This window comes from Hypomesus nipponensis, chromosome 3 (genome assembly GCF_054491055.1).
Source record: "Hypomesus nipponensis isolate SF chromosome 3, ASM5449105v1, whole genome shotgun sequence".
NCBI lineage: Eukaryota > Metazoa > Chordata > Actinopteri > Osmeriformes > Osmeridae > Hypomesus > Hypomesus nipponensis.
The window spans coordinates 18,636,612-18,661,779 of NC_140363.1; the positions used below are offsets into that span (position 1 = coordinate 18,636,612).

The window sequence follows — 25,168 nt, forward strand, 5'->3', positions numbered from 1 at the left end:
TTGAGGACAGTGGAGTTGATGCACCGAGATGTTGAGATGAGGTGATGAGAGAGAGAGACTGTCATAGCAAACCGGAATATAGGCGTGGCCTCTACAGATAAATGGGAGTTGTTGAGACACAACTGGACACGTGGAAATCCCGTAGAATACAAGGGAAAAATCTCTTGACCACACGATTTGTCTGGCTGCTGGAGATTTGTTTAATCTATGTGACGTCAACACAGTTTAGCATTAGGGCTGTTGGCCATAGCAGTAGCCTATGTATTATTTTCTTATTTTATCGAAACACATTATTGGAGTGTCTGCTTACTACACTATTTATTGTGTCGAGGTGTTTTGGGCCGCGGCTCCTGCTGAGTGCAGGTGTTGAAACTGAATATTGTCGAGATTATAGTGAATCAAAAGTGACCATATCTCCGCACATTGTCAGTTCTAGCTAACTATTCCGAAGAGAACACAGCATCAGAGAGAACACCGATTCAAAGTGAACAAGATTAATACACTTTTCAGTATTGAATTTACCGACGGTGCCATCACCTTAGTGTAAACACAAGAAGAGGACATAAGGAAAGAAAGCGACTTTAAACTATTGAGATGTGTCTCCTGCGCCCCTGTGTGCTACTGGTGTTGGTTCACCCCACACGACATCCGCGGTAGTTGAACCGCTCCAGCGTGAGCTACGGTACAGTGTGACAGGACAGGAGCTTTCCTCCCACGGACGGGTTGCTGTCTCTACAGCCATAATGTTATCCCATTCCCGGTGTCTCACCCGGAATTTTGGTCGCTCTCTATCTGCCCTTCGCCAGGTACGCATTATACGCACCGGAAAACAAAACTGGGACGTATTTTCTTCCGTCTACAGACTTGCAAGCTAACGCTGCTCCCGGTAACTAGTGTTGAGTGCGCTAGGCCGCTGGGCCTTAACATTCAAGCCAAGGACAGCATGACACTGAGTCTACCCGGCACGTCTAGAGCAGTCGAGATCGTTTTGGGGAATCTTCTGTTACATGCAGTATAGGGAATAATATAAATGCATATACGTTTTGTTTTATTCTACATTGTGACAAATGAAGCAAGCGTATTCTGTGCTACATGGCTACCTTGTAACTCATGTTAGCTAGACTAGCCTTTAGCCGGATCAGCTGCTACAACTGAGGTCATTTAATCATGCTCTTAGCGTCAGTCAAATATAGCAGCTTGTCAACCAGCGTGATACAGAATGCCCCCCTTTTAATGCAGCTGGCCAAAACGGTAGTATGTGTTTCGGGGTTTACTGCCAAAATAACCTCAACGTCCAAAGTCTGTCTCAGTACCCCCTCCAAACAGTCCGAAAAACAAACAAATCCATGAGCTCTGCATTCAAAGATAAGCCTGACATCTTCTCAAGCTACGGTTATTTATTGACGTTTTGTGTTGTCGAGGGAACTGTACAACGATTCTAAGTCCTATACCCAGTGCTATCCCTATACTCCTTCAACAGGTTGTCTAAAACACACAGGGCCTAGGCTAACTGAATCACCACTAGTTCAGCAGTGGCTTCCCATGTCAGTTTCCTCTGACCTTTGACTGTACCCAGTACCACACTGGTGTCATTGACTTTACAAAGCTGAACGTAACTTTATTGTCCACACGTGCATAACGGGGCACAAATGCACCAGCCTTGAAATGTAGACCCGCATATCATATCAAACACATGAGAAATGCTTAGTTTAGCCCACCTAGTTTCTGATTGACATGAGCCATCTACAGTAGGATCACGTTTAGGAAGCTACGGTATCAGGTGATATGTGTGTGTCGATGGTTCCTTGTACAGACCCTAACACTGTTGACTCCCTCTTTCAACAGGGAAACAATGTTTGGGTTCGTCGGGCCACTTCAGGTAAGTGGCTGACTGTGTTCTCGGTGTAGAATATTGTATTGCCTCATCAGCTTATTCAGTTTTATAATTTGTGTTACAGCCCTCTCTACAAGCCATGGTGTAACCTTAAACAGCCATGTGTGAGTCTCCCAGCATACTCTACCTCTTATAGGGTTACACTACATTCTGTTTGATGACACTCGTTGGCATAGTAGCCTGTATGTAATTCGACACAGTTTGTCCTGCTTGCAGCTTGATATTTTGTCGATGTGTTTGTGTTTTAGGCAATTCGAGCCCAAGTCTACCATCTTCCAGATCCGTTACTTCAGAACATCCATAACATGCAGTACGTCTCTTTCCAAACATCCTTCATTTCTTCCTTAAATCAGCACTGTGTTTCTGTGATGCTCCACCGTCATGTGACGTGATTATCCACCGTCATGTGACGTGAGTGGTTTTGTGGCGTCTGTCCTCTAGAGAACGAGGTGGTCACAGTCAAGACTCCGGCGTTCGCTGAGTCTGTCACAGAGGGCGATGTGAGGTGGGAGAAAGGTGAGCCTCAATAAGACCTTCTCTTTAGGTTTGGCTCAGTGGTTAGAGCGTTTGACTGTCGATCGAGATGGCAGGATCAAATCCCCATCTGCAGGTCGCTTTAGATAAAGGCATCTGCTAAATAAGTACGTTATTATTGTTGTTGTTATTGTTGTTGTTATTATTATTAAGAGGATCTGTATCCTTGCAGGTGTTGGAGACACCGTGTCTGAGGATGAGGTGGTGTGTGAGATAGAGACTGATAAGGTAAGAGCCTTCGCTGCAAGAATGGCTGTTGCATCATTGAATACCTTTGGCCTGTGTATCGATGAAAAGGCCGGTGGTTGAGCCTGTGCTCGGGGCAGGGCTGTGTGTGAGGATGTGTCCTGTCTCCAGACGTCTGTGCAGGTTCCCTCTCCTGCGGCCGGGGTGATCGAGGAGCTGCTGGTCCCTGACGGAGGAAAGGTGGAGGGAGGAACTCCTCTCTTCAAGCTCAGGAAGGGAGGTCTGTACCAAAGGAGGGGAAGCAGGGAGGTCAGTACCAGAGCAGGGGAAGCAGGGAGGTCAGTACCAGACCAGGGGAAGCAGGGAGGTCAGTACCACAGCAGGGGAAGCAGGGAGGTCAGTACCAGAGCAGGGGAAGCAGGGAGGTCAGTACCAGAGCAGGGGAAGCAGGGAGGTCAGTACCAGAGGAGGGGAAGCAGGGAGGTCAGTACCAGACCAGGGGTGGTCGTTCAGTTTGGTTCTGACCCTCCGACCTGCCTCTCAGTGTGGCCTCAGTCTCAACCTCCTGTCTCCTCTCTCCTGTCTCCTCTCTCCTCTCTCTTTCAGCAGGAGCAGCCAAAGCGGTGGAAGCCCCGGCTGCCGAGGCCCCCGCTCCTACAGCAGCTCCTCCCCCTGCTGCTCCTGCCCCCTCCCCCCCTCCCTCCAGCGTGGGCCCCATCCCCACCAGCTTGCCCCCCGTACCCCCTGTGCCAGCACAAGCCATGACCTCCAAACCAGGTCAGTCCACACTCAGCAGTTAATCAGAGGGCTGACTGTTAGGCTAGACAGGTCTTGTCACGGTAAGGGTCCTAGCTGTGGTCTGGGGTGCTGGTTGTGATCGTGGATCACCTGATCTTCTCCTGTGTGATGTAGTGTCAGCCATTAAACCCACCGCCCATGCTGCCACGGTAACCCCGGCTGAGGCAGGGCCCAAGGCTGCCAGGACAGAGCACAGGGTGAGACACACACACACACACAGACGTGACCAAACACACACACATACACACTACCAGACACACACACACACAGAAGGGACCAGACACACACACAGACAGACTACCAGACAGATTTAACAGTTAAAACGAAACTTTGTTTGCACAGTTTTCTTTTAGTTTAGTTAGTTTTGACTAGAAATACACTTTTTTTTCGCAGGTCAAGATGAACCGCATGAGACTAAGGATCGCCCAGAGGCTGAAGGAGGCACAGAACACCTGTGCAATGCTGACAACTTTTAATGAGGTCGACATGAGGTAGGAGAGTTAAGAGTAGCACAGCTGCCCTAAATTAATAAGCCTTCAAACCGCTGTGAGAACTTACCACCCTCAGAACCGTGTAGTGGGAAGCGTCTCATGGAGAGACTCTTTGACACAGGTCTAAAGTAGCACATCGGTTGTTTGAAGTCACATTTTTTATCTAATAAAATAGAGAAGTAAAAAAAAATTAACAAATACTGTCTGAAAATTGTACAAACTTAACTAAAAAAGTTCAAAGGTTGTGTCTTGGTGTTGTGGGTTTAAAGAGCGGAAACAAACAGTTATGGAATTTTCTTCATAGGAAAAGCTTTTTGAAACCTTACACCCTCTTCAATGCAGGAATGTAAATATTTGGTCATAATGTGGGCAGAAACAAAAATAAGATTTGTTAAAGCGGGCTTTATTAATTTACAAGGAAACGTTAATGCCAGTGTTTGCCCCCTGTGCTGGAGATTACACTTTAAGGATTTCTTTTCCCCACAAATGCGTGGTGTCAGCTTTCAGCTATTCAGGCGTTTCTCTGTGTCCTAATTGGATTGGCATTGATGGTCAGGAGGAAGACTTCCCCGGCTGGCCTTGTGGAGGGCTGAAGGAGAGAGTTAGACCAGGAGGCCCACAGAGACCTGTGTCCTGAGTGCTGAGCCTGCCTCAACCGATATGGGCTTTTATGACAGGCCAATAAGATTTACAGGCTTTGGAAAGTGAAGATTTTTATCGCTTCTTCTCTCCTTTCTCGGAGAGTGTGTGTCTTGGGAGGGGCTAACGATGTTAGCGGAGAAACCCTAGAGCTTCAACAGGGTTAGAGACAGGAAAACAAACAATTAAAAAACAGAGATACAAAAGCCTTTTTCATAACACGAAGGACAAGTGGCGGTGAAACAGTAGCAGCGTTATGCCACAGACACTCAGCACCCCTGACCCTGAAGGGCAGACAGCCACAGACACTCAGCACCCCTGATGCTGAAGGGCAGACTGGTTCACGTCATACGTAGTAGTAATCAGTACATGCTCTGCGGTTTGCCTTCCACAGCAATATCAGTGAGATGAGGCAGATGTACAAGGATGCTTTCCTGAAGAAGCACGGCATCAAGCTGGGCTTCATGTCTGCGTTCGTGAAGGCAGCGGCGTACGCTCTGACAGACCAGCCCTCCGTCAACGCCGGTAGGTTCACCGGGCGCTTGTCTGAAGGCCAGCTCCCTCTCCAGACCCAAACTCTGCAGGGGGGCTGTGGGTTTGAACAAGAACAAGATTGACATTTGAGTTTCTTCCATAACCCACCCTCAGACACCTCACAGAACTCATCTCCTCCCTTCAACACCACACTGGCCTAGTTACACCACCTGGGGGGGAAGCCTGTTCATCTTTCGTTTTTATCCGAGTGTCTAACATGGTCTGTGGTTTACCACCTTTACCTTCTCCCACAGATATGTATGTTGATGTTGTATGCTGACACAAATCTTAATTTCCGTAACCACAGATGGATAAATCAAACCTCAAAACGTGTTTATATCTCCTCAGTTGTATTTGAAGAACATGCAGTTCATGTTCCACTGTCTCTCTCTCCTCTCTCTCTCCTCTCTCTGTCTCTCTCTCCTCTCTCTCTGTCTCTGTCTCTCTCTGTCTCTGTCTCCTCTGTCTCTCTCTCTGTCTCTCTCTCCTCTCTCTCTGTCTCTGTCTCTCTCTGTCTCTGTCTCCTCTGTCTCTCTCTATCTCTGTCTGTCTGTCTCTCTCTCTCTCTCTCCACTGTCTCCTCTCTCTCCTGTCTCTGTCTCTCTCTCTGTCTCTCTCTCTGTCTCTCTCTCCAGTCATTGATGACACCACCAAAGAGATTGTGTACAGGGACTATGTGGATATCAGTGTGGCTGTGGCCACACCAAAGGTATCCTCACTCCTCCACCCTCACCTCCTCCCCACTCCTGCATTCGATGCGTTCAGAGTGTGTGGTTGAACAGTGTGGTTGAACAGGATGGTTGAACAGTGTGGTTGAACAGGATGGTTGAACAGGATGGTTGACTCCAGGTGTTCTCCTCGTCTCCAGGGTCTGGTGGTGCCTGTCATTCGCGGAGTGGAGGGAATGAACTTCACCCATATTGAGAAGACCATCAACGAGTTGGGAGAGAAGGTGAGCGTTTAGTGTCTGGTGTTTTCCCAGCGTTCTGTCTGTGTGTGTGTGTGTGTGTGTGTGTGTGTGTGTGTTGACGCTCTGTGGCGCTGGGTCGCAGGCCCGCAGGAACGAGCTTGCCGTGGAGGACATGGACGGAGGGACGTTCACCATCAGCAACGGAGGAGTGTTTGGGTCCATGTTCGGCACGCCCATCATCAACCCCCCGCAGTCCGCCATCCTCGGCATGCACGGCATCTTCGAGCGGCCCGTGGCCATCAAGGGGAAGGTGTGTTCGTCCTTCCGGATAGTTCTACAGTCTCGTTTTCTCTGTCACAGTTTTAGTCTCTGTTCTACTTACCCTTGCCAGCTGCTCATGTTGCCACATACTGATTTCTCAGATAGTTTATGTAGGTTACCTAACGTGAAGCCTCAGAGGGTGATGTAGGTCTCTGCTTTCTCGGGCCGTGTGTGTGTGTGTGCTGCAGGTGGAGATCCGGCCCATGATGTACGTGGCGCTGACGTACGACCACCGCCTGGTGGACGGCAGAGAGGCCGTCACGTTCCTCCGCAAGATCAAGACCGTGGTGGAGGACCCCCGAGTGCTGCTGCTGGACATGTGAGCCGCAGCGCTACCCACTCAGCACAAACAAACAGACCACACTTCACTGACCCTGGCTAAACCCTCATGACGACGATATCATTGATACATTGATTGTATCGTTTACTGGAAAAGGGAAAATTGGGGAGAAAAGGGAGATAGAACTATTGCATGGAATGAATTGGTGAGAATTGCTGCTTATGTCGGCTGTCTAGTTCTGGAGTTTCACAGAAACTGCTTTCTGCAGACTCAGAAGTGTGCCACGTGTCATTGACAACTTCAACATTGTAATATGACAGGCCAAGTTAACAAAAATGTTCTGGTTTTGATGAGGAGAAAAAGGACAACTGTACTCTTATCATAAGACGTACTTAACCCCCTAAAACACTATGTCCTACAAAGATGTTCAAAGTGCAGGGTTAGAATGCTTTCTTACACTGACAACTGTGCAGTGTGCATTTAAGCATTGTTTCAACATCTAATTCATAAAACACGAGAAACTATATTCATGCTGTGTAAAAAATAAGTGACTATATAAAGATTTTAAACAATAAAACTTGGGAGAAATGATGTGTAGTGGTCATTTATTGTGTCAGAGGTACTGAGTGTGATCCAGACTTGGTCGTACTCCCACCAACTATTGCCAAGTATATGTCTAGGAAGATGGAAGATTTAGTGTGAGTAAGCTGGTCTGTTTGACTTACAGGAAGTGAGTAAGCTGGTCTGTTTGACTGACAGGAAGTGAGCTTCTCTGAGTCAGTGTGGTGATCATCAGGTGGGAGGTTCCGGTGTGGAAGACATGTTAGGAAGACATTCAATTTCTTAGAATGGTGCAAATTCAGACACAAATCAAAGGGATATTATATATAAATAAAATAATATAAAATATATCAAACGTAATTATACACAGAAATACAAATATATAGGAGAAGTTGCTTATTTTTATTCATCGTGTTAACGCCGGCTCACAATGCTGGCTGACCTCTTTTGTGGTCGTTGTCGGAGGAGGGAAAATCTCTGTTCTTCGTGCCAGGTGAACATTACTGGCATTGACGGATCATGAATATTGCAAGTCAACTTCCAGGCATGCCTAGAAGTGATCCCATGCCTTGTAATCTGAGGGACTGTGTGGACACTGGTCAGTTAACCAGCCTCTATCTCTGGTCATACTGACTGGCCTGGTGATAGATGGAGGACTCACTGCTCAGCTTGTGCTTGGAAACAGACCCATGTCCAACTTCAGTTCTGCTCTGAGACACACACAGTGTTAGAAGCTAATCTAACCTGATCTAGGTGTCTTTACTGCATTCCACCACCAGGGGACAGTACAGTAGTGTTCCAGCATTGCCCTGCCAGCCCGGTGTGTTAACCTTGTATCTGCAGCGTGTAGTGTGGTTTCCTGCGTTATCGGTGCTAACTGCTCAGGCTCTGCCAGGGGACCCCGCTGAAGAAGGGATGACACTTGATGTCGCTCACTCCCCCTCCCCCAGAGCCCAGACGATAGCCAGCGTCAAACTGGAGCAACTGAGGAACACAGAGGAAGAAGTTAGGCTACACCGCTGTGTGAGTCCAGGGTGTGTGTGTGTGTGTGTGTGTGTGTGTGTGTACCTCAGTGAGCAGCGAGGCAGCTGCTGTACTCAGGTGGTCTGGGATCAGCAGCTGGGTGTGAGAGCGCACACCTGCAGGGTGGAACCGCCACAGAGCCTGGAGACGCAGGACAGAGCCTCACAGAACCTTCATCACAGAACCATGCCTTCATCATAGAACCTCACAGAACCATGAGGTACCCGAGCCAAAAAGAATTCTGGTGATGCTCACCGTTCCAGTCAGGAGTTCAAAGAGCAAGGCCCCCAGGCTCCACCAATCACAAGCCTCTGTGATCTTGGCCACGCCTCCGATCTCTTCAACAGACAGGATCACAGGATCATTTGGATGTTCAACACTAGATGGCAGACTATGTTTGAAGACTCTGTTATCACAGAGGTCTCTTAACCCTTGCGCTGCCTTCGGGTCACATGACCAAAAGGTTCATAACGAACCATCGTTGTGTTTACCCAATTTTACCCAATACAAAAGCAAATAAAAATAATTTTCTTTTAATCTTCGCAATGTGGGGGGTCTGAGACAGCCCAACGGTTAAAAGAAAATGCTTCACTTTGTTTTTGTATGCGGTAAAGTTGTCGCAAACGAAGGTGGGTCACAATGACTGATGGGTCAGAATGACCCGAGGAGAACACAAGGGTTAAACATGTTTTTAAACATCTTGAAACTGTGTTTTACCTGGAGCACAGTACATGTGCTCCATCGCCATGGAGCTGATCTCCAACTGCACCTCACTCCACAGGCTGAAGAACGTCATGCAAACCTTGCCTGGAAAAACAACATGTTTACGTCACAATGACGGCTGTCGTTCAAATGAGAATCGCACCACACGGAGGGGTCTTCCTTCACCCACCGTTGTTGGTGAGCAGGATGTTGTTTGGGTTGAGGTCTCGGCAGATGACCCCCTGCTGGTGTAAACTCTCCAGGGCCAGGAGGATCTGAGCCCCCCACAGACGCACCTCTCCCTCGGGCAGCCCCCAGCCGCCTGCCCTGGCTGCCTCCCTCCCCCTGGAGCTCCTGTCTGGGAACTGAGGCAGGTGGCACCAGCCCTCCACCTCCATCATCTGGTCCTCACCCTGCCCCTCCGATCCCTCTGATTTGAGGAAGGCGTCCATGTCCCCCCTCCGACACTGGGGGCTGGCCCCCGGGGGTGCGGTGGGGTCTGTGCTGCACAGAGAGCCCTGGATGTGGGGAGCATCTTTCCCCCCTGGGCTCAACAGCTCCCAGCCTTCCTCTACCTCCTCCCCGGGGCCCACGTGGTACTTCACCCCTGAGATGGCCAGGGAGATGCCCGCGGGATGGCCCTGCTGTGCCCCAGTCCCGCAGGAACACTGGGAGTTCCCCGAGGATGTCCTTACCTCCAGGGAGGCGGAGCACGCAGCCCTCCCTGGCTGGAAGGAGTCCCTGAGGTCCGGCTTTACCACGCTCTCCTCTCCGGCATCGCCGTGGGCCCCCGCCGCCCTGTGAGACGTCCCCACCAGCCCTGCGGAGGCGTCCAGCTCTCTGGCGGAGCTACGGCCAAACTGAGAAGCGCTGGTGGACAGAATCACCTGGCTCTGGCTGTGGAGAGGCAGGTGTAACGTGGCCGGGCTGGAGCAGCCTGTGCTGGAGCAGCCTGTGCTTGAACTGATACCAAGACTTTCCATGTTTGTTATGAAACCTGCCTCGCCGAACGAGGTCTGGGTAGTGTGAAGCACAGACGACCCTGCAGCTCCGTGTGTGTCTGTCGCTCCACAGGGAGCCTGGGTCTGGCCGGAGCGCGTGGGGTCAGCGGCGTTCCACGCCTCGTCAAAGTCCGAGCAGGACTCCATGAGTCCCAAACCTCCCTCCATCCTGGGCAGCTCTGAGACCACCTCCAGAGACTGTCCGATGAACGGCTGGATGGGACCGTCAGGATTGGCCTGAGATTCGAAACTCAGCCGCTGATTGGAGACTGGAGGGACGTGAGCGCCGACGCCTGTCCTGATTGGCCCAGAGAGCGAGGAGGGGGCGGGGCGGAGGTTCTGCAGGCAGCCTGTCTCCTCGCAGTACGAGTGAGTCCCACAGCTGTCCAGCCTCTGCTGGGCCTCATCCCAGGAGGCCAGGCCGTCCGGGCTGTCCTCTGCCTCACGCTCCCTCACGGGCCCCAGCCCAGAGCAGCTGTGCCCGTGCTGGTAGTCTGTGCTGAGGCTGGGGGAGGTGTAGCTGGTCTTCAGTCTGGTCTTGTTCTGGCTGAAGCAGTCTGGGTGCTCCTTGGCTCGGTCGGTCCGGGCCTTGTGGAGCTTTGAGAAGAGCCTTCCGCCTACGGGAGGAAGGGGAACACAACGAGATGCCTTCACTACAGGGCTTCCCTCATCGTGAAGATATCCTCTTTTCAAAATCCTGCTGCCCCTTTTTATGGCCTCCTCTAACATCTCCAACACCAGAAAGGTCAGACATGTTTACTCAGTTATTCGTAGCGTCAGAGAAACAGCATCTGTGTTCAGCTCTGCAGGGCAGCCTGGGCTGTGTCCAGCTCACCTTGAACGTGCTCCAGATGCAGGTAGACAGCGTCCTCGCTCACGTAGTAGCGCAGCAGCTTCACCATGAAGGGCACGCCCTGGGGAATGACGGTGGGCTGGTCTCTGCTCTCCCAGCTCGACTTGGGAAGACTCTGACAGGACAAGCCGTAACCGCAGCGACAGCACGGTTAGCACCCTTCACGCAAGATTTTCTTCAAAACAATTACTCCTTTCTATCAAACTACGAAACTAAGTACTCACTTTGACAACAAACGTTTCCTTGTTGATCAGGCTTTGGACAATCAGGACCTTGTGGGGAAGATAAATCAATGTTAATCTAAACGGTGCAGATACAACAGGCCAGACAGAGTCCCGTACAGGGGCAAGACCTCAATGTCACTGCTACTGTGTGATGGCAAAGGTTTAGCAGTTAGGAAGTTATCATGGAGACGACATGGGCACATGTAACTAGGAGATACTGAACAGAAGAGTCTGACAAAGTCCCAGAGGTCAGAGTCTGGTCAGTAACAGTCTCACCTTGTCGATGATTCCCACCACTTTACACATCTCTAAGTCCTCCACTGGGGAACTCAGGTGTCTGATTGGCCGGAACCGTAAGCTGCTGTAACCCTGGTGACAACAAACCAGGAGGGGGAACCCAGATCAAAACAGAGCAGACTGAATCGTCTGCAGAGCGGCGCTCTGCCCTTCTGATCCCTGGATGTGTTGCTGTATATTCCACCTGCGCTGTTCATACGTCGCTGACGAGAAAAAGCGTCTGCTACGCGAACAAATCGTCAAACGTAAGCTAGCCTTACGCTAGCCACAAGAGATGGTCTCAGCTCCACACATTCTGGGCTGGATGTGTCAGCACGTGAGAGAGGGCCCAGGGAGGGAGACCCCAGCCTCGCAGTCAAACATCATACAGATCAACACACTGTGAGCTGTAAATGAATGAGGGACCTGTGATGGTAGACTGTGGTCTGGTGACCCCCCCCCCCCCCATTTGTTGTCATCAAACATGTGACTTTACTAGGAAGGAAGTGATAAATGGAACTAGACACAGCTTCCTGTCTGACCCACAACAATAACCAGATCAGACTAATGGAAGTATAAGAACGTTAGAATGAGCCTCACTTTGTTTAAAAATAACAGCCGATTTTTAAAAACGCTACAGTAAGGTCAAGGATTCTTTTCTCACCCCTAAATGAGGGTTTCCTTTCCCAAGGTTGTCTTGGAGATGCGAGATGAAGATTTCCTCAGCTCTCTTCAGGTACTGGGTTGTCTTCCTCTTTACAGCTTCCCTGCGCTCCTTGTTGGGGTCCACTGGAACAGACAGCCCCCACATCAGACCTCCAGTCCTCCCTCACACGCACACACACACACACACACATGAAGCAGACCCTACACACTCACACCACACACCTGTCTACCAGCTCGTCTCCAGGTCGTGACAAGTTATCTATAGATATCTCACAGCTGGGTGTAGCTCCGCCCCAGAGAGAACGACCATAACCACAAAGAAGAAAGAGACGGAGATAGACAGAACTGGCTCTTAACTTTTGGTCGGCTACTTCCTGTTTTTCCCAAGCAATGATTCATCCTGTCTCTTCAAGAGATTGATCCATTTTCCCCTGTGACTTTTACACAGTAAGCAGTCACTTCAACTATTCCATTAGTTGTCACTCCATAGCTTTAAACCAGCTGCTCTCTGCTCATCAGACGCAAATAAACCAGGCATGAATCCAGGGGCGGAGCTAATGTTATACACGGGTAGAACACGTCCAGCCCTCTCCTTGAAAAAGGCTTATCTGTGCATCCCCACCCTACTTTTATAGTAAGAAAATTACATTTAAAAGGCGACATCCTCAGTCATTTAACCCCTGTGCTGCCTTCGGGACACAACGACCCATCGTTGTGCTGCGACAACTTTACCCAATACAAAAACAAATAAAAAGCATTTTCTTTTAACCTTTGCGCTGTGGGGGGTGTGAGACAGCCTGAAGGTTAAAAGAAAATGCTTCACTTCATGTTTGTATGAGACAAAGTTGTCGTAACACGTGGGGGGGGTCACAATGACCTGAAGGGTCACACTGACCCGAAGATTACACAGGGATTAAAAAGCTGCTCCACACACACACACACACACATCTCTGACTGCTTTGCTCCCCTCAGGATAGTCTGTACCTTGAACTCCATTCAGCAGCAGATCCACTCCGTTCTTGTAGTAGCTGAAGGCAGCCTCGTAGTCCTCATTCACCTCCCGGTCCAGAGCCATGCGGATCTGCTTGGCTGCCTCCAGCAGGTAGTCTCTCTTGGCCATGACCACCTCGGCTCGGCCGGGTCAAGGTCCGAACGGGCCTGGACACCCAGAGAGGGGGGGAGAGGTCTGGTCAGCACCTTACAGACTGAGCTACGGCAGCACAACTCCCCTATCAAACTAATCCTACACAAGTGAGGGATTCTGAAAACGACCTCACAATGATCAGTTCTTCTGGTAATATTGAATGCTCAACAACCAAGGTTGTGCTCAGAGGTAAATCCTTCCAGGCAGTCAAACATCATTGTTCAAGAACCAAACAGACAACGCACGGCAGTGTAAACTGAAAGTATGACAACAATGAAGCAGTTTTAGTTCCTCAAACTAAACATAGTTCTGTTCATAAACATGCAGTTATGGTTATTCACCTTTGCTCCCTGGTCCTATCAGCAATGGGATTCATCTCCAGGTGCCGACTCCTTGCTTAGGGTTTTCTTATCCTCCTTGACTGGAAGGGTAAAGTCTTTCATGCAGGGCATGACGAGATGAGCCTGGAGAACTAAAGAATGTGTGGGTGTGGGAATGAATGACCAGAAGCAGCAATGCAGTACTTCCTGGATAGAAAGGATGACTCTGAGCATTTTGAAGTAAGCTACTATAGCATGCTCTAGGGAGACACACACACACACATGCCCCCACACTTAGCATCCCTTTTGTGGGAAGAGGAATCGACGCAGATCCCTTCTTGGCGCGTTGTCAAGTTACATAGCCTTCTGCGAGATTTCCAAGATTCAAGCATGCTTGTACTGCTACTGTGTAAAACAACTCGTATTACAGGATATACTACGAAAAACTATTTGGTAGATCAGCGGATTGAAATCAGCAACTCATGTAGCTACACGTCACGTTGTCGACACAGGCATCTAAGGAGCGTTATAAAACAGTAATCTGCCGTTCCAGCATCCCCCATCACACTGCCATCACAGCATCCTGAATCCACCCATCTTTAGAACGGGACAACGCACATTCGTTAACATGGAGAAAACATCAGAATAAATACACGCCCTACTGTACCTGGTGTAAGGACATGCCCTGGACCGACCGCCACCGTCCCGACAACCGCTCTTATCTTCAACAGCCAGCCCTTACTGATGTGAGGAGAGGGCGCTGGGAGTCAGACTATTGGCTAGCAATGATGTCACAAGGGTACCATCAGCTACAAGGCCTACACTTCCCCCTCACATCCTAACAGATGCCCGATTTAAAGAGACAGCGGTGTTTTCCTGCTCTGAGAGGACATTACAATTTACGGGGTTAATTAACGGTGTTTCTTAGAAACAGATTCATTTGACGGATTTGAACTACAACCACGTGAAATAAGACAGTGCAGATGACGATTCTTTTCTTGAATAATTTGGATGGTGGCGGGCTGGTTTGAGGTAATAGAGATCACCCTGGATGGAATCAGTTTCTCAGACTTGGTCCACAGTACCAGATGGAGCCAGGCTCTCTGGATTACAAAGAAGTCCCAGGGGAGGGCTTCCTTACACACAGGAGGGGAGGAGAGGGGAGGAGGGAGGAGGATGGGAGGAGAGGAGGGAGGGGGAGGAGGGGAGGAGAGAGGATGGGAGGAGGGGAGGGGAGAGGGGAGGAGGGGAGGAGGGGAGGGGAGAGGATGGGAGGGGAGGGGAGGAGAAAGGAGAGGAGGGGAGGGGAGAGGATCGGAGGGGAGGGGAGAGGGGAGAGGATAGGAGGGGGGAGAGGATAGGAGGGGGGAGGGGAGAGGAAAGGAGGGGAATTAGAACCCACAGACTCAAGATCTGCAGTCAAGCCCTCTACCCACTGAGCCATACACAGTGGCAAACGTCACAGACTGCAGGGTTGGGGATGACATAGGGAATGTGACAGATTCTTATTGCTAGGATGTTTTGTTGGATGACATTTCTCAGGTGTGGATACACCTCTCAAGCCTTTCTTTGACAGTAAAACTCACCTGAACAAGTCCCAATGTTCAGACTACAGGAATGAGACCTGACGGATGAGGAGTGCATCTACACATGAACACTTTCCCAGGTATTATGAAATGTGCTGTTGTCTGAACAGGAGTGTTGTTTGCAAACATTGTTTTGAATGTCATTACAGGATTAGAAAAGTCAAATGTTTTTTTCTTTGTATTACTGTCTGGCATTGAAAAAAAAAGAAGATTTGGCCTGTGTACAAAATCCTATTTATTCAGAGTTGCATATACAGCCGTCAGTGATTAATTACAATAATTCAAAGCTTCTCTGACACAGAGATCCAGAGTCACTTCCTGGACTGATTTGGGGTCTTTTCAGGCGTAACTTTATCAACACCTTTCTTCTTCTTCACTTTCTTCCCCTTTGTTTTGGTTTTACCAGCTGCCGGCTTAACGTTGAGAGCAGGTCTGGACCTGGTCAGGTGGTTGGCGGTTGGACTCAGCTTGGTGTGGTCCACGTCCTGGTTCGAGGTGGAGTGCATCCCCTGAGCCGAGGTGGGCTTGGCGTGGGAAACGCGGGGGGAGGAGTCCTCCAGCAGGTTAGGCTGGGAGTAGGAGCGCATGGCTGGGGAGCTTCCGGCAGGCCGGCGGTGGGTGCTGCCCCCTAGTGCGGGGAGGTGGACGTGCTCGCTGCTCAGGTTGGCCACGGAGTAGTGGCTGCTGTTGGACATGACGATGTGGTGCCAGGAGCTGAGCGGGGTGGCGGAGAAGTGCTGGGGGCCGCTGGAGTCGTCCTTGGTCCCTCCTGGGGACATGACCATGGAGCTGCGGGGGGTCACAGCCTCGACGGCGCTCTGGAAGGTCTTCAGGATGCGCTCGCTCTTCTGCTTCTCCTTCTTCTGACGCGACTCCACCTTCCTCAGCTGCCGGCGATGGTCCCTCATCATCTGCTTCCTGGTGTCGGCCAGACCCCTGCACACACACAAACACACACACACCCCCGTTGAAGACATTCATACTTGACTTCCCCGTCTGATACCGACGTCTTCTCTCTATGCGACAAGACACACAAATCATGAACCTTTCCAAATATTTGGCTTGAGCAAGCAGATGTGTGGAAAGATAGGCCGTGTTACAATTCATTCAATCTAGTTCTAGTTGACCCTCAGTGATCCGGCCTGCTCTCTGCTCTCTGCTCCTCAGACACCTGTAGTCCACTATGCCTGTTCCTTCACCTGTAGTCCACTATGCCTGTTCCTTCACCTGTAGTCCACTATGCCTGTTCCTTCACCTGTAGTCCACTATGCCTGTTCCTTCACCTGTAGTCCACAATGCCTGTTCCTTCACGATCCAGTCTCTGGATCAGCTCCTCTATCTGGAAGCGCTCCAGAGGAATACTGGATTGCTGCGAGGGTTAGACATCGCAGTTTAAACAACATAAAACACAAACAGTAAATGTAATGTGATGTTCATCAAATATTCTGAACACGTCATCATTCATAAGTAAGATCACTTGATGATGAGGTGTGATCAACATGTGTGCCAGGATAACTCAGTGAATGGGAGTGATATTAGCCATGAGTGAAAATGAAGGGCCAGTTCTTTTGTGTATTCTGGGACATTGGAAAAGCATCAGCTCAGCCGCCCGTGTGAAGGTCAGTGGCTTAGGGGTGTCTGTCTGGAGACCTGCACAGCCTTCCGGAAGTCTGCCACTGGAACACGCATTGTTCCGTCTTTATCGATGTTCCTGAAAAAGTCCCAAAGGCGAAGCTTGCGCTCGTCCAGGTAGTCCTTAAAAACAAAAACAGAAAATAAACGTTTGGTTCCTTTATTTATATTTTTCAAGTCTAAGTTTGAGACTGAGCAACAAGGCAAGGCCAGGTACGATTATTTGTATAAACAATCTGTTTTTTCACTGTGTGCTTAGCTTGTCCTTTTTCAATGACCATGTTTCTAGAGTCTAACAGCACCATACCTGTATGACCTTCATAGGGTCTGGACGTTTGGGTGGTTTTTTGGCTATGAAGCCTCCCACCCCTCCATACTGCACCTCCAGAGAGGGGTGTTCCTGACAGGTCAGGTCCAGCAGCTGCACAAAGTTCTCATTTACCAGAACGTTCTGCACAGGAACACACATCAGTATCGAGTAAGTTCTCGTTCACCAGAACGTTCCGCACAGACGCATTGAACGTGACTTGTCCTGATAGGTTCGAGGTCTCTCTGGGGGGGAGGAAGCCACTCACAGATATGTTGATCTCCTCCAAGCCAGTTTTCGGTGTGTTCTTGACCACGTTGACGAGAGCAAGTGCGCCCTCTACTGTCAGGGAGTTGTATGCCAGCTGTAGAGAAGCAGGACGTCCAGATTACCCCGTGTATTTACACAAGGGCAGTAGTTTTTTTTTTTTTCAAATGTGGGCTTTGATCTAAGGATATCGTTTTTCACAATCTTTCACCAAAACTTTTTTACTCAACCTTTAAACTTTTTTTTCCAGCTGAGGTTTGTTGTGAGACAGACAGGAAATCCTTCATGCGTACCAGCAGAACCCCGAGGGTGTCGTTGGCTTCCAGACCCTTGCACAGCATGCCCACCCCCTCGTTAGTGATCCTGTTGTTGTTCAGGTCAAGGTGTACCAGAGTGTTGTTGAATTTCAGCGCCTCACCCAAAGCCAGGGCCCCCTCATTCCCAAAGCCGTTCCATGACAGGTCTAGGTACTTCAGGGTCACGTTTACCTGCAAGGGAGCACACACGGTGTGTGACGCTTTGGATCAAAAGACTCAAATGACTAAGAATTTGACATTTCGAAGGTGTGTCTTACCTTCAGCCCAGCACAGAAGGCCACCGCTCCTTTCATTCTGAGATGATTCCAGCTCAGATTCAACACCTCCAGGCCCTCATTGTTTGCTGTCATGATAAAATATTTGGCGCAAATTAATACAGAAAAATAATAGTTTTAACCGTTAAGCTCATGAAAATATGACCTACCTAACATTTGGCCCAGATGCTCCCCACCTCTCCCACAAAACTGATTGTGGCTCAGGTCTAACTCTTTCACTCTGTAGTTGCTCTGAAGGGAGACACACACACACACACGGTGTGTATAGGATTACCTCACAGCCAACCAAAATACATGATCCAATTACAATGTTGTTGCTATTCACTCACTGCCAATGCATCAGCAAAATACTTGGCGTCGTCCTCTATGAATTCATTTCCTGTTAAGATATGATGAACATATCACACAGATTGAGGTGGGGCAACAACATGAGGTGGAAGTGCAAAGCTTAAGTATGAAATTACCTGAAAGTTTGATCGATTTGAGGGAAATGTTTTCCAGTAGCATCTTTGAAAGGCACTCTGCCCCTGCTGTCTTTAGGTGGTTGTTGGACAAGTTCTGTAAACAAAAAAAACTGTATTTTAAAGTTGAGTGTCTTTCAGACAAAGCATGTAGGACCAACAACTCACTTATGTCCTCTTGTGGCACACACACAATAACCCACAACACTGCTGCAAAACATCAATTTAAGACTTTCACAAATGAAAAGACAAACATTACACAGCCCCTCACGCAAACATACCAGATGTTGAATGGTGAAATTTGCCTTTAACATCTCTACCATGTATCTAGCTCCTTCAGCAAGCAGGTGATTGTCTTCCAGTTCCAGGTTGTTAATATGCATGTCGGTCTGCGAGGAAAACATTGAAATACATGACATGAAGTCAACTGCAGAAACAACAGAGTAGATCTCTCCCAGACATACCACGAGAGCTATGGCCAGAGCCCTTCCCCCCTGAGGACCCAGCCCATGGTGGTTGATGTTCATGATGGGGGCGCCTAGGTTCCGTATGAAGTAGGACACAGGAACAACCCCCAGCAGCTTGCAGGCCTGCAGGTATATCTCAGCTGTGGACGTGTCCTGGTTGCTCGTCTTAACTTCTGTCAATACAGAACATGGTTGCCGATCAAACCTGGACCAACCTGTCCTCTCTCTTGAAGAAACACCATGAGGCCAGGGGTGTAGATTTAATTTAACATCCACCCCACTTTATGAAAAAGCCTAATCGGTCCCCGCCAATTTTTAAGAAAATAAATAACGGCCGGATCCTCAGTTATCAAAAAATAGCTGTTTTTGAAACATTTGAAAACAAACCTACGGCCCTGCATTAGGCAACAAGTGGCCAAAAATATTACCGTTCACCTCCAGGTCCGTGTCCCAGCCCTCCTCCAGTGCGGGATTTTCGACAGGAGAGGGACTGTCGTCCAGAAACAGTGACTCAAAAGACAGGCTCGACATCGATCTCTCTGAACAGCACTCCTACAACATCCACTTAATGTGTTTACTGCTTCTACGGGTCGTTTACTGATGCTGCCAAGCTTCCCTTGATGAGACTATGTCTTGGTTTGTTTGAAAGTTGCGAATGTGAAATGAAATACTTCTGTTGTCCATACCCCTGTAGTCCACAGTGTAATTCGACCTTATAGCAAGTGACATAAAACATTTACCACTCACCATGGTAAAAGCCTGTGTTTGGTCAATACGTATGTGACGTTATGCTCTTGGTACATAGGAATACCGTGAACATGCAATCAGCAGAAAAGTTGACAGCAATCAAAAATATAGGATTTCACAATTTTAGAACATTTGTATACGTCATAATTTTTATGTCATGCATACCAAAAGACCAGCGTATTGTTTGTACACATATTCTCCATCCGCTCTCACCATACCGATTATGGATGGGGGGGGGGGGGGGTGCGTATCTGTGTAGACACTGGAGCAACCGTACTTATAATAAACTTTTTTGCGCATGCGTCATTGGGAATAGACATGATTGGGACCATTATATTCTTCGGACTCTACCCACTAACTCGGTTTATAAATCGCGTCTCAGGTAAATTACAAACAAATGTCAGTCTTTACTAATAACTAGTAGGCTACTAAAAGTGATTGTGTAGAGTATTATTAAAATGTGTTTATATTTTCACTGAACACTCCCTGGCAGGCAAGATCAGATACTATCTGAGATAGCATGTTTTCCCACATTGACGTTTGCATATTCTGCAGATTTCAAAGCTAATAAATCCCCCGTTTTATCTTGAGCGCCACTAGAATAAGGATTGCATTGGTTTTTATCTTGAAGCGTCTTAGCTGAGTAAATTATTTGGAAGCTATTCATGGAATTTCCGTTTAGCAAACTTCGCAAGCTACCTAGCTAACAAAACCTTTAGCATATGTCTAAACGAACTGCATGACGTCAGACGAACACGTGCTAATGTTTTGGTGTAGATCGTGTGCAATGATCGAAAGAATGGGAACGTCACCAATTCTATTGGTGCTATGTTATGATTTTAAAAGTACAGTTAAGATTGTTTGTCAACCACAACCTTTTCTATTATGCAGAGACCGTGAAAAAGAGTTACTCTCCCGTATTAATTAATGGCGGAGGACTTTGGGATGGTGAACGAAGTGTCTCGACCAAAAGGTTTACAAAGACTCAGACTTCGCTGTTGGATCTCTGGATCAGTAGACCCGTCAAGGCCAAGAAAGAGACAGGGGAAATGCTGAACGAGGTAGAACCAGGGACGGAGGAGAAGAACAGAATAAAGGTGGAGAAGGTGAGGCCTGCAACGGAGGAAGAAGAAAACCCCGTTAAACCAGAAATGGAGGACAAGTTGACGGAGAAGAGTGAGGTACAAGTTGCGAAGCAGGAAGACGCAGACGTGATTAGAGAACTACAGGATGGGCGCGTCGGAGAAGAGCCCCCACGGCACGAGTTTGAAGACACGATCGTGAACGTCTTCTCTGAAACGTTGACGATGGACACCGCGGAGGAGACGGCCCTCGTCTCTATGGAGGAGTGTAATACCAGTGGACAAACGCAGGAATCATTGGTCAAGGCCCCTGAACTCCCAAACGGTGATCAAAACCAGTCCGTTATCGACAACAAGACAGAGGAAAATGGGGCGAGCCTTTTGGACCAGCAGGTTGACCTGTTACTGACAGCAAACAATGCTCAAGTTCAAGAAGGGCAAGGTGGCACCCAGATCAAAGTGCTCGCAAAGGAAGAACATTGGGATGAATACATTGACACAGACGCACTGTATTCTGGGACTTGTGGTCCTGGGACAGACCTGCGGTCTGGGGACAGTCCTAGCCAGCCTCACCAGGCCGGTTGGCACTTCCCTGTCGGCCCGGGGCTGGGAGAGGTGGTCTACTGCCCTGCCTGGGAGTTCCCTGCCATGAGCTACTACCCCACAGTGCAGGGAACCATGCCCTTCGAAGGTGAGAATCTGCCCACCTTGTAACACGTACAGCCCTGTGTGTCACCATACTGGATCACAAGGGGCGTAGGTTTGTTTTCAAATGTGGCTGGGACAGCTTTTTCTTTTCTTTCATAACAGTATGAGGCCATTAAAATGATAAAAAAAAAAAAAAATAATAATAATAATAATTGTGGGGGGATGGACAGATTAGCCTTTGCTAAAAGTGTGTGGGGGCGAGGCCCCCTCCCTGGTATAATGAACCCTTACCCCCTGCTGTGTCACCCCTGTGCTGTGCTGTGCTGTGCTGTGCTGTGCTGTGCTGTGCTGTGCTGTGCTGTGCTGTGCTGTGCTGTGCTGTCATCACACCTTGTGAGAGGGCTCGTACATCCCCCTCTCAGCTGTGTCAGAGCGACTGTTTGTCCCCCTCAGTGATGTGGAGGGTGTGGGAGCAGGTGGAGGAGGCCCCTCCAGCCTCACACTCGACGCCTGTGTTCGACTTCACCGTCATGTCCTACAACATCCTGGCTCAGGACCTGCTGGAAACCAACCAGCAGCTGTACACACACTGCCCCCTAGAGGCGCTGCAGTGGGACTACCGCTTCCACAACCTGCTGCAGGAGCTCCAGAAGTGGGAGCCGGACGTAAGGAGGAGCCAGTCGGAACAACATTTGATCTTTTATCTGATTTGACTGGATCTTAGTGAATGAATACTGACCGTGTGTGTGTGTGTGTGTGTGGATGGCTGTGTGTGTGTGTGGATGGCTGTGTGTGTGTGTGTGTGTGGATGGCTGTGTGTGTGTGTGTGTGTGTGTGTGTGTGGATGGCTGTGTGTATGTGTGTGTGTGTGTGTGTGTGGATGGCTGTGTGTCTATGTGTTCCATGTGTAGATCCTGTGTTTACAGGAGGTGCAGGAGGACCACTATGAGCAGCATCTGCAGCCAGCCCTGACTGACATGGGTGGGTTCCAGAACCTGCACATCCCAGTTGTGTCGAGCCATAACTCGAACACTGCTTTCACACACTGCTGCCACATGCACTGCGTCTCACCGCCTCCTCGTGTGTCCCTCCAGGCTACACCTGCGTGTTCAAACGACGGACAGGCGCCAAGACGGACGGCTGCGCGGTCTGTTACCATAGCGATCGCTTCTCCCAGCAGTCTGTGAGTCTGCTGGAGTTCTTCAGGCCGCAGTGCCCCCTGCTGGACAGAGACAACGTGGCTGTTGTGTTGCTGCTCCAGCCGGTCATCACCCAGGGGTCAGAGGTCACCGCCAAGGGCCCGCCCCTCTGCGTGGCCAACACCCACCTTCTGTTCAACCCCAGCAGGGGTGACGTGAAGCTGGCTCAGCTGGCCCTGCTCATGGCGGAGATCCACCGAGTGGTGGAGGGCTGCAAGGCCGCGGGGAACCCCTGTCATGTGATCCTGTGCGGAGACTTCAACAGCGTGCCCAACACGCCCCTGTACCAGCTGATCACCAGAGGGGCGCTGCACTACCACGGTCTGCCCACCTGGATGGTGAGCGGACTGGACGTGCACTAACCCCAGTCAGAGTCAAGGTGGAAAACATTCACCTGTCTGCCTGTGGGATCTTTCCACTATGCATTCTGTTCCCACTGTAGTTCATGAACAAGCGTGTGAAATCAAGCCATGCTGTGTACTATGATTCTGTGTTGTGCAGGTGTGTTTTATGGTTCTGTGTGTGAGCAGGTGTGTATTATGATTCTGTGTGTGTGTAGGTGTGTATTATGATTCTGTGTGTGTGTGTGCAGGTGTGTATTATGATTCTGTGTGTTTGTGTGCAGGTGTGTATTATGATTCTGTGTGTGTGTGTGTGTGTGTGCAGGTGTGTATTATGATTCTGTGTGTGTGTGTGCAGGTGTATATTATGATTCTGTGTGTGTGTTCAGGTGTCTGGCCAGGAGGACATGTCCTACAAAGCCCTCCAGCGCAGGCTGTACGCCCCGCTGTGGCCCAGCTCTCTGGGCGTCACGGACCACTGCCGCTACGCCAGCGCCCTGGAGCGGCCCAGCCAGGAAGCAGGTCAGAGTCTGAGGAGGCTTACCTCACGAGGGGGTTGCAGAGTACCTGTGAGTCTCTCAGTTATGCTCAGCTCCTCGTCAAGGTTTCTGTGGACTCTGGTGTTTGTCCTTCAGGGGGCGTCCGATACAGCCACCCCTTCATGCTCCAGCTGCGCTTCTGTGAGGCTGCGTTTGTCCGGCCACAGAACCTGGACATGATCCCTGGGGTGACCGACAACACACCTGGTAACTCACCTGATAACTCACATGGTAACACACCTGGTAACACACATGGTAACACACCTGGTAACACAGCAGGTAACACACATGGTAACTCATCTGGTAACTCACCTGGTAACTCACCTGGTAACACACATGGCAACACACATGGCAACACACCTGGTAACACACCTGGTAACACACCTGGTAACACACCTGGTAACACACATGGTAACTCACCTGGTAACTCACCTGGTAACTCACCTGGTAACTCACCTGGTAACTCACCTGGTAACTCACCTGGTAACACCCATGGTAACACACATGGTAACACAGTCTTGTGTCTCAGGTCTAAAATAATTAATTATGTTCTAATTGGTCAGTAATGTGTCAGATGACATTTGCATGTGTTCTGTCACTTCAGATCCTGAAGAGAAGCGGCAGCAGTTCTTGTCCCCCAGGTCAGATGAACCGTGTCAAACTGGCCACATGTGTTGCTTTTGATGGTAAACATAAACTCACCTTGATAAATCTACCCGCAGTTTCAGAAACACCATCGACCACAGCTTGACCCTGCGGTCGGTCTACAGACACGTCCTGCCTGGCTCTGACCGCCCTGAGGTGACTACCCTGCACTCTGAGGTTGGAGCCACAGTCGACTACATCTTCTACACGGCAGGACCTGACCACAGAGGTCAACACCAAGGTACAGGACCTGACCACAGAGGTCAACACCAAGGTACAGGACCTGACCACAGAGGTCAATGCCAAGGTACAGGACCTCAGACTGTATCCTGATCAATACTGAGTTTCACTAAATGGGGTTGATGACAGAATGGGGCTAATATAACTTGCCTTAACTAAAGCCAACCTGTAGAGGTCTCCCACAGGTGAGCTGCCTGATGGTGGTTGTGTTTGTCTCAGGTGGGGGTCTGCCAACAGGAGGCCTGAAGCTGCACAGAAGACTCTCACTCCTGTCTGAAGAGGACCTGTGGGCGATGAACGGTCTACCCAACCAGATCTTCCCCTCCGACCACCTGAGTCTACTGGCGAGGTTCCACCTGGAGGTTCCACCTGGAGGTTCCACCTGAGGTTCCACCTGGAGGTTCCACCTGGAGGTTCCAGCTGAAGGTTCCACCTGGAGGTTCTACCTTAGGTTCTACCTGAGGTTCCAGCTGAAGGTTCCGGCTGAAGGTTCTACCTGAGGTTCTACCTGGACCTTAGCTCCGTGTGACAGATAAGGGGCGGAGTCAGATTTTACCTGACAGTTGATGCTGCTGTTGATTGGAAATCAAAATATTTTTAGTTCTTTATTTTGATGGAAGTAAATAGGTAGTTTGTTTACGTTCACATAGTTTTATGGTTATAAGAAAAAGAGTACAACTCTGTTCAAGTGCAATGTTTACTTTTTGAAGTGAGAGTTATTTATCCTTTTTTTAGGCCTTGGCCTAGTGTTATGGTACAAATATTGAATAAATATTTTCCATATAATGTGTGTGTGGTGATGTGGTCAGGGGTAGAGAAGACAGACTGACAGTTGTCACCCCCTCACCCCGACACTGGCAGCACTGTCTGCTGCTGACTGGTAAGACTGTGACCTAAATGATGGCAGAACTCTCCTTCCATCGCGCTCCACCGAGACACTCCATCTGTCAGGGTGAACATGTGTGTGACTGGGAGGCAGAAATGAAAAATTCATACCGAAGTGGGGAGCGTACAATGCATGACAGGGTTCAGTGAAGGCTCACTGTGTGCAGTGTAGA

At 49.5% G+C, this 25,168-nt stretch overlaps 4 protein-coding genes across 7 annotated transcripts; 2 read left to right on the forward strand and 2 right to left on the reverse strand.

Moving 5' to 3' along the window:
* Window positions 1-636: 636 nt before the first annotated feature.
* dlst (dihydrolipoamide S-succinyltransferase) lies at window positions 637-7,178 on the forward strand. Its single transcript, XM_084681490.1, has 15 exons — window positions 637-806; window positions 1,846-1,879; window positions 1,959-1,998; window positions 2,143-2,204; window positions 2,336-2,410; window positions 2,601-2,656; window positions 2,786-2,894; window positions 3,221-3,391; window positions 3,527-3,609; window positions 3,806-3,903; window positions 4,937-5,067; window positions 5,712-5,785; window positions 5,945-6,028; window positions 6,129-6,296; window positions 6,496-7,178. Exons 1-15 carry the CDS (start codon window positions 744-746, stop codon window positions 6,628-6,630), a joined length of 1,383 nt encoding a protein of 460 aa, XP_084537616.1. The 5' UTR covers window positions 637-743; the 3' UTR covers window positions 6,631-7,178.
* Window positions 7,179-7,531: 353 nt separating this feature from the next.
* rps6kl1 (ribosomal protein S6 kinase-like 1) lies at window positions 7,532-14,142 on the reverse strand. Of its 2 annotated transcripts, XM_084681492.1 has the most exons (12): window positions 14,025-14,142; window positions 13,379-13,509; window positions 12,878-13,051; window positions 11,892-12,016; window positions 11,228-11,320; window positions 10,952-10,999; window positions 10,710-10,842; window positions 9,064-10,491; window positions 8,889-8,978; window positions 8,427-8,509; window positions 8,217-8,312; window positions 7,532-8,132 (listed from the first exon to the last, which is right to left on the reverse strand). In XM_084681492.1, exons 3-12 carry the CDS (start codon window positions 13,011-13,013, stop codon window positions 8,022-8,024), a joined length of 2,343 nt encoding a protein of 780 aa, XP_084537618.1. In that variant the 5' UTR covers window positions 13,014-13,051; window positions 13,379-13,509; window positions 14,025-14,142; the 3' UTR covers window positions 7,532-8,021. The 2 variants fall into 2 exon arrangements, with proteins under 2 accessions (XP_084537618.1, XP_084537619.1); XM_084681493.1 differs by lacking the exons at window positions 12,878-13,051; window positions 13,379-13,509; window positions 14,025-14,142 and adding an exon at window positions 12,116-12,370.
* A 1,024-nt stretch (window positions 14,143-15,166) lies between these two features.
* On the reverse strand, window positions 15,167-19,375 carry lrrc74a (leucine rich repeat containing 74A). The gene is made up of 13 exons (XM_084683320.1): window positions 19,098-19,375; window positions 18,667-18,842; window positions 18,484-18,591; window positions 18,206-18,299; window positions 18,071-18,120; window positions 17,891-17,972; window positions 17,724-17,809; window positions 17,443-17,637; window positions 17,151-17,246; window positions 16,883-17,026; window positions 16,594-16,698; window positions 16,227-16,312; window positions 15,167-15,879 (listed from the first exon to the last, which is right to left on the reverse strand). The coding sequence occupies exons 1-13, from the start codon at window positions 19,198-19,200 to the stop codon at window positions 15,255-15,257; spliced, it is 1,950 nt and encodes a 649-aa protein (XP_084539446.1). The 5' UTR covers window positions 19,201-19,375; the 3' UTR covers window positions 15,167-15,254.
* A 319-nt stretch (window positions 19,376-19,694) lies between these two features.
* Window positions 19,695-24,896, forward strand: angel1 (angel homolog 1 (Drosophila)). Of its 3 annotated transcripts, none has more exons than XM_084681494.1 (10): window positions 19,695-19,798; window positions 20,308-21,189; window positions 21,600-21,811; window positions 22,058-22,127; window positions 22,241-22,683; window positions 23,076-23,208; window positions 23,322-23,432; window positions 23,830-23,866; window positions 23,948-24,177; window positions 24,330-24,896. In XM_084681494.1, the coding sequence occupies exons 1-10, from the start codon at window positions 19,735-19,737 to the stop codon at window positions 24,494-24,496; spliced, it is 2,349 nt and encodes a 782-aa protein (XP_084537620.1). In that variant the 5' UTR covers window positions 19,695-19,734; the 3' UTR covers window positions 24,497-24,896. The 3 variants fall into 3 exon arrangements, with proteins under 3 accessions (XP_084537620.1, XP_084537621.1, XP_084537622.1); XM_084681495.1 differs by having other exon boundaries at window positions 23,948-24,144; XM_084681496.1 differs by having other exon boundaries at window positions 23,948-24,111.
* The last annotated feature ends 272 nt before the right edge of the window (window positions 24,897-25,168 follow it).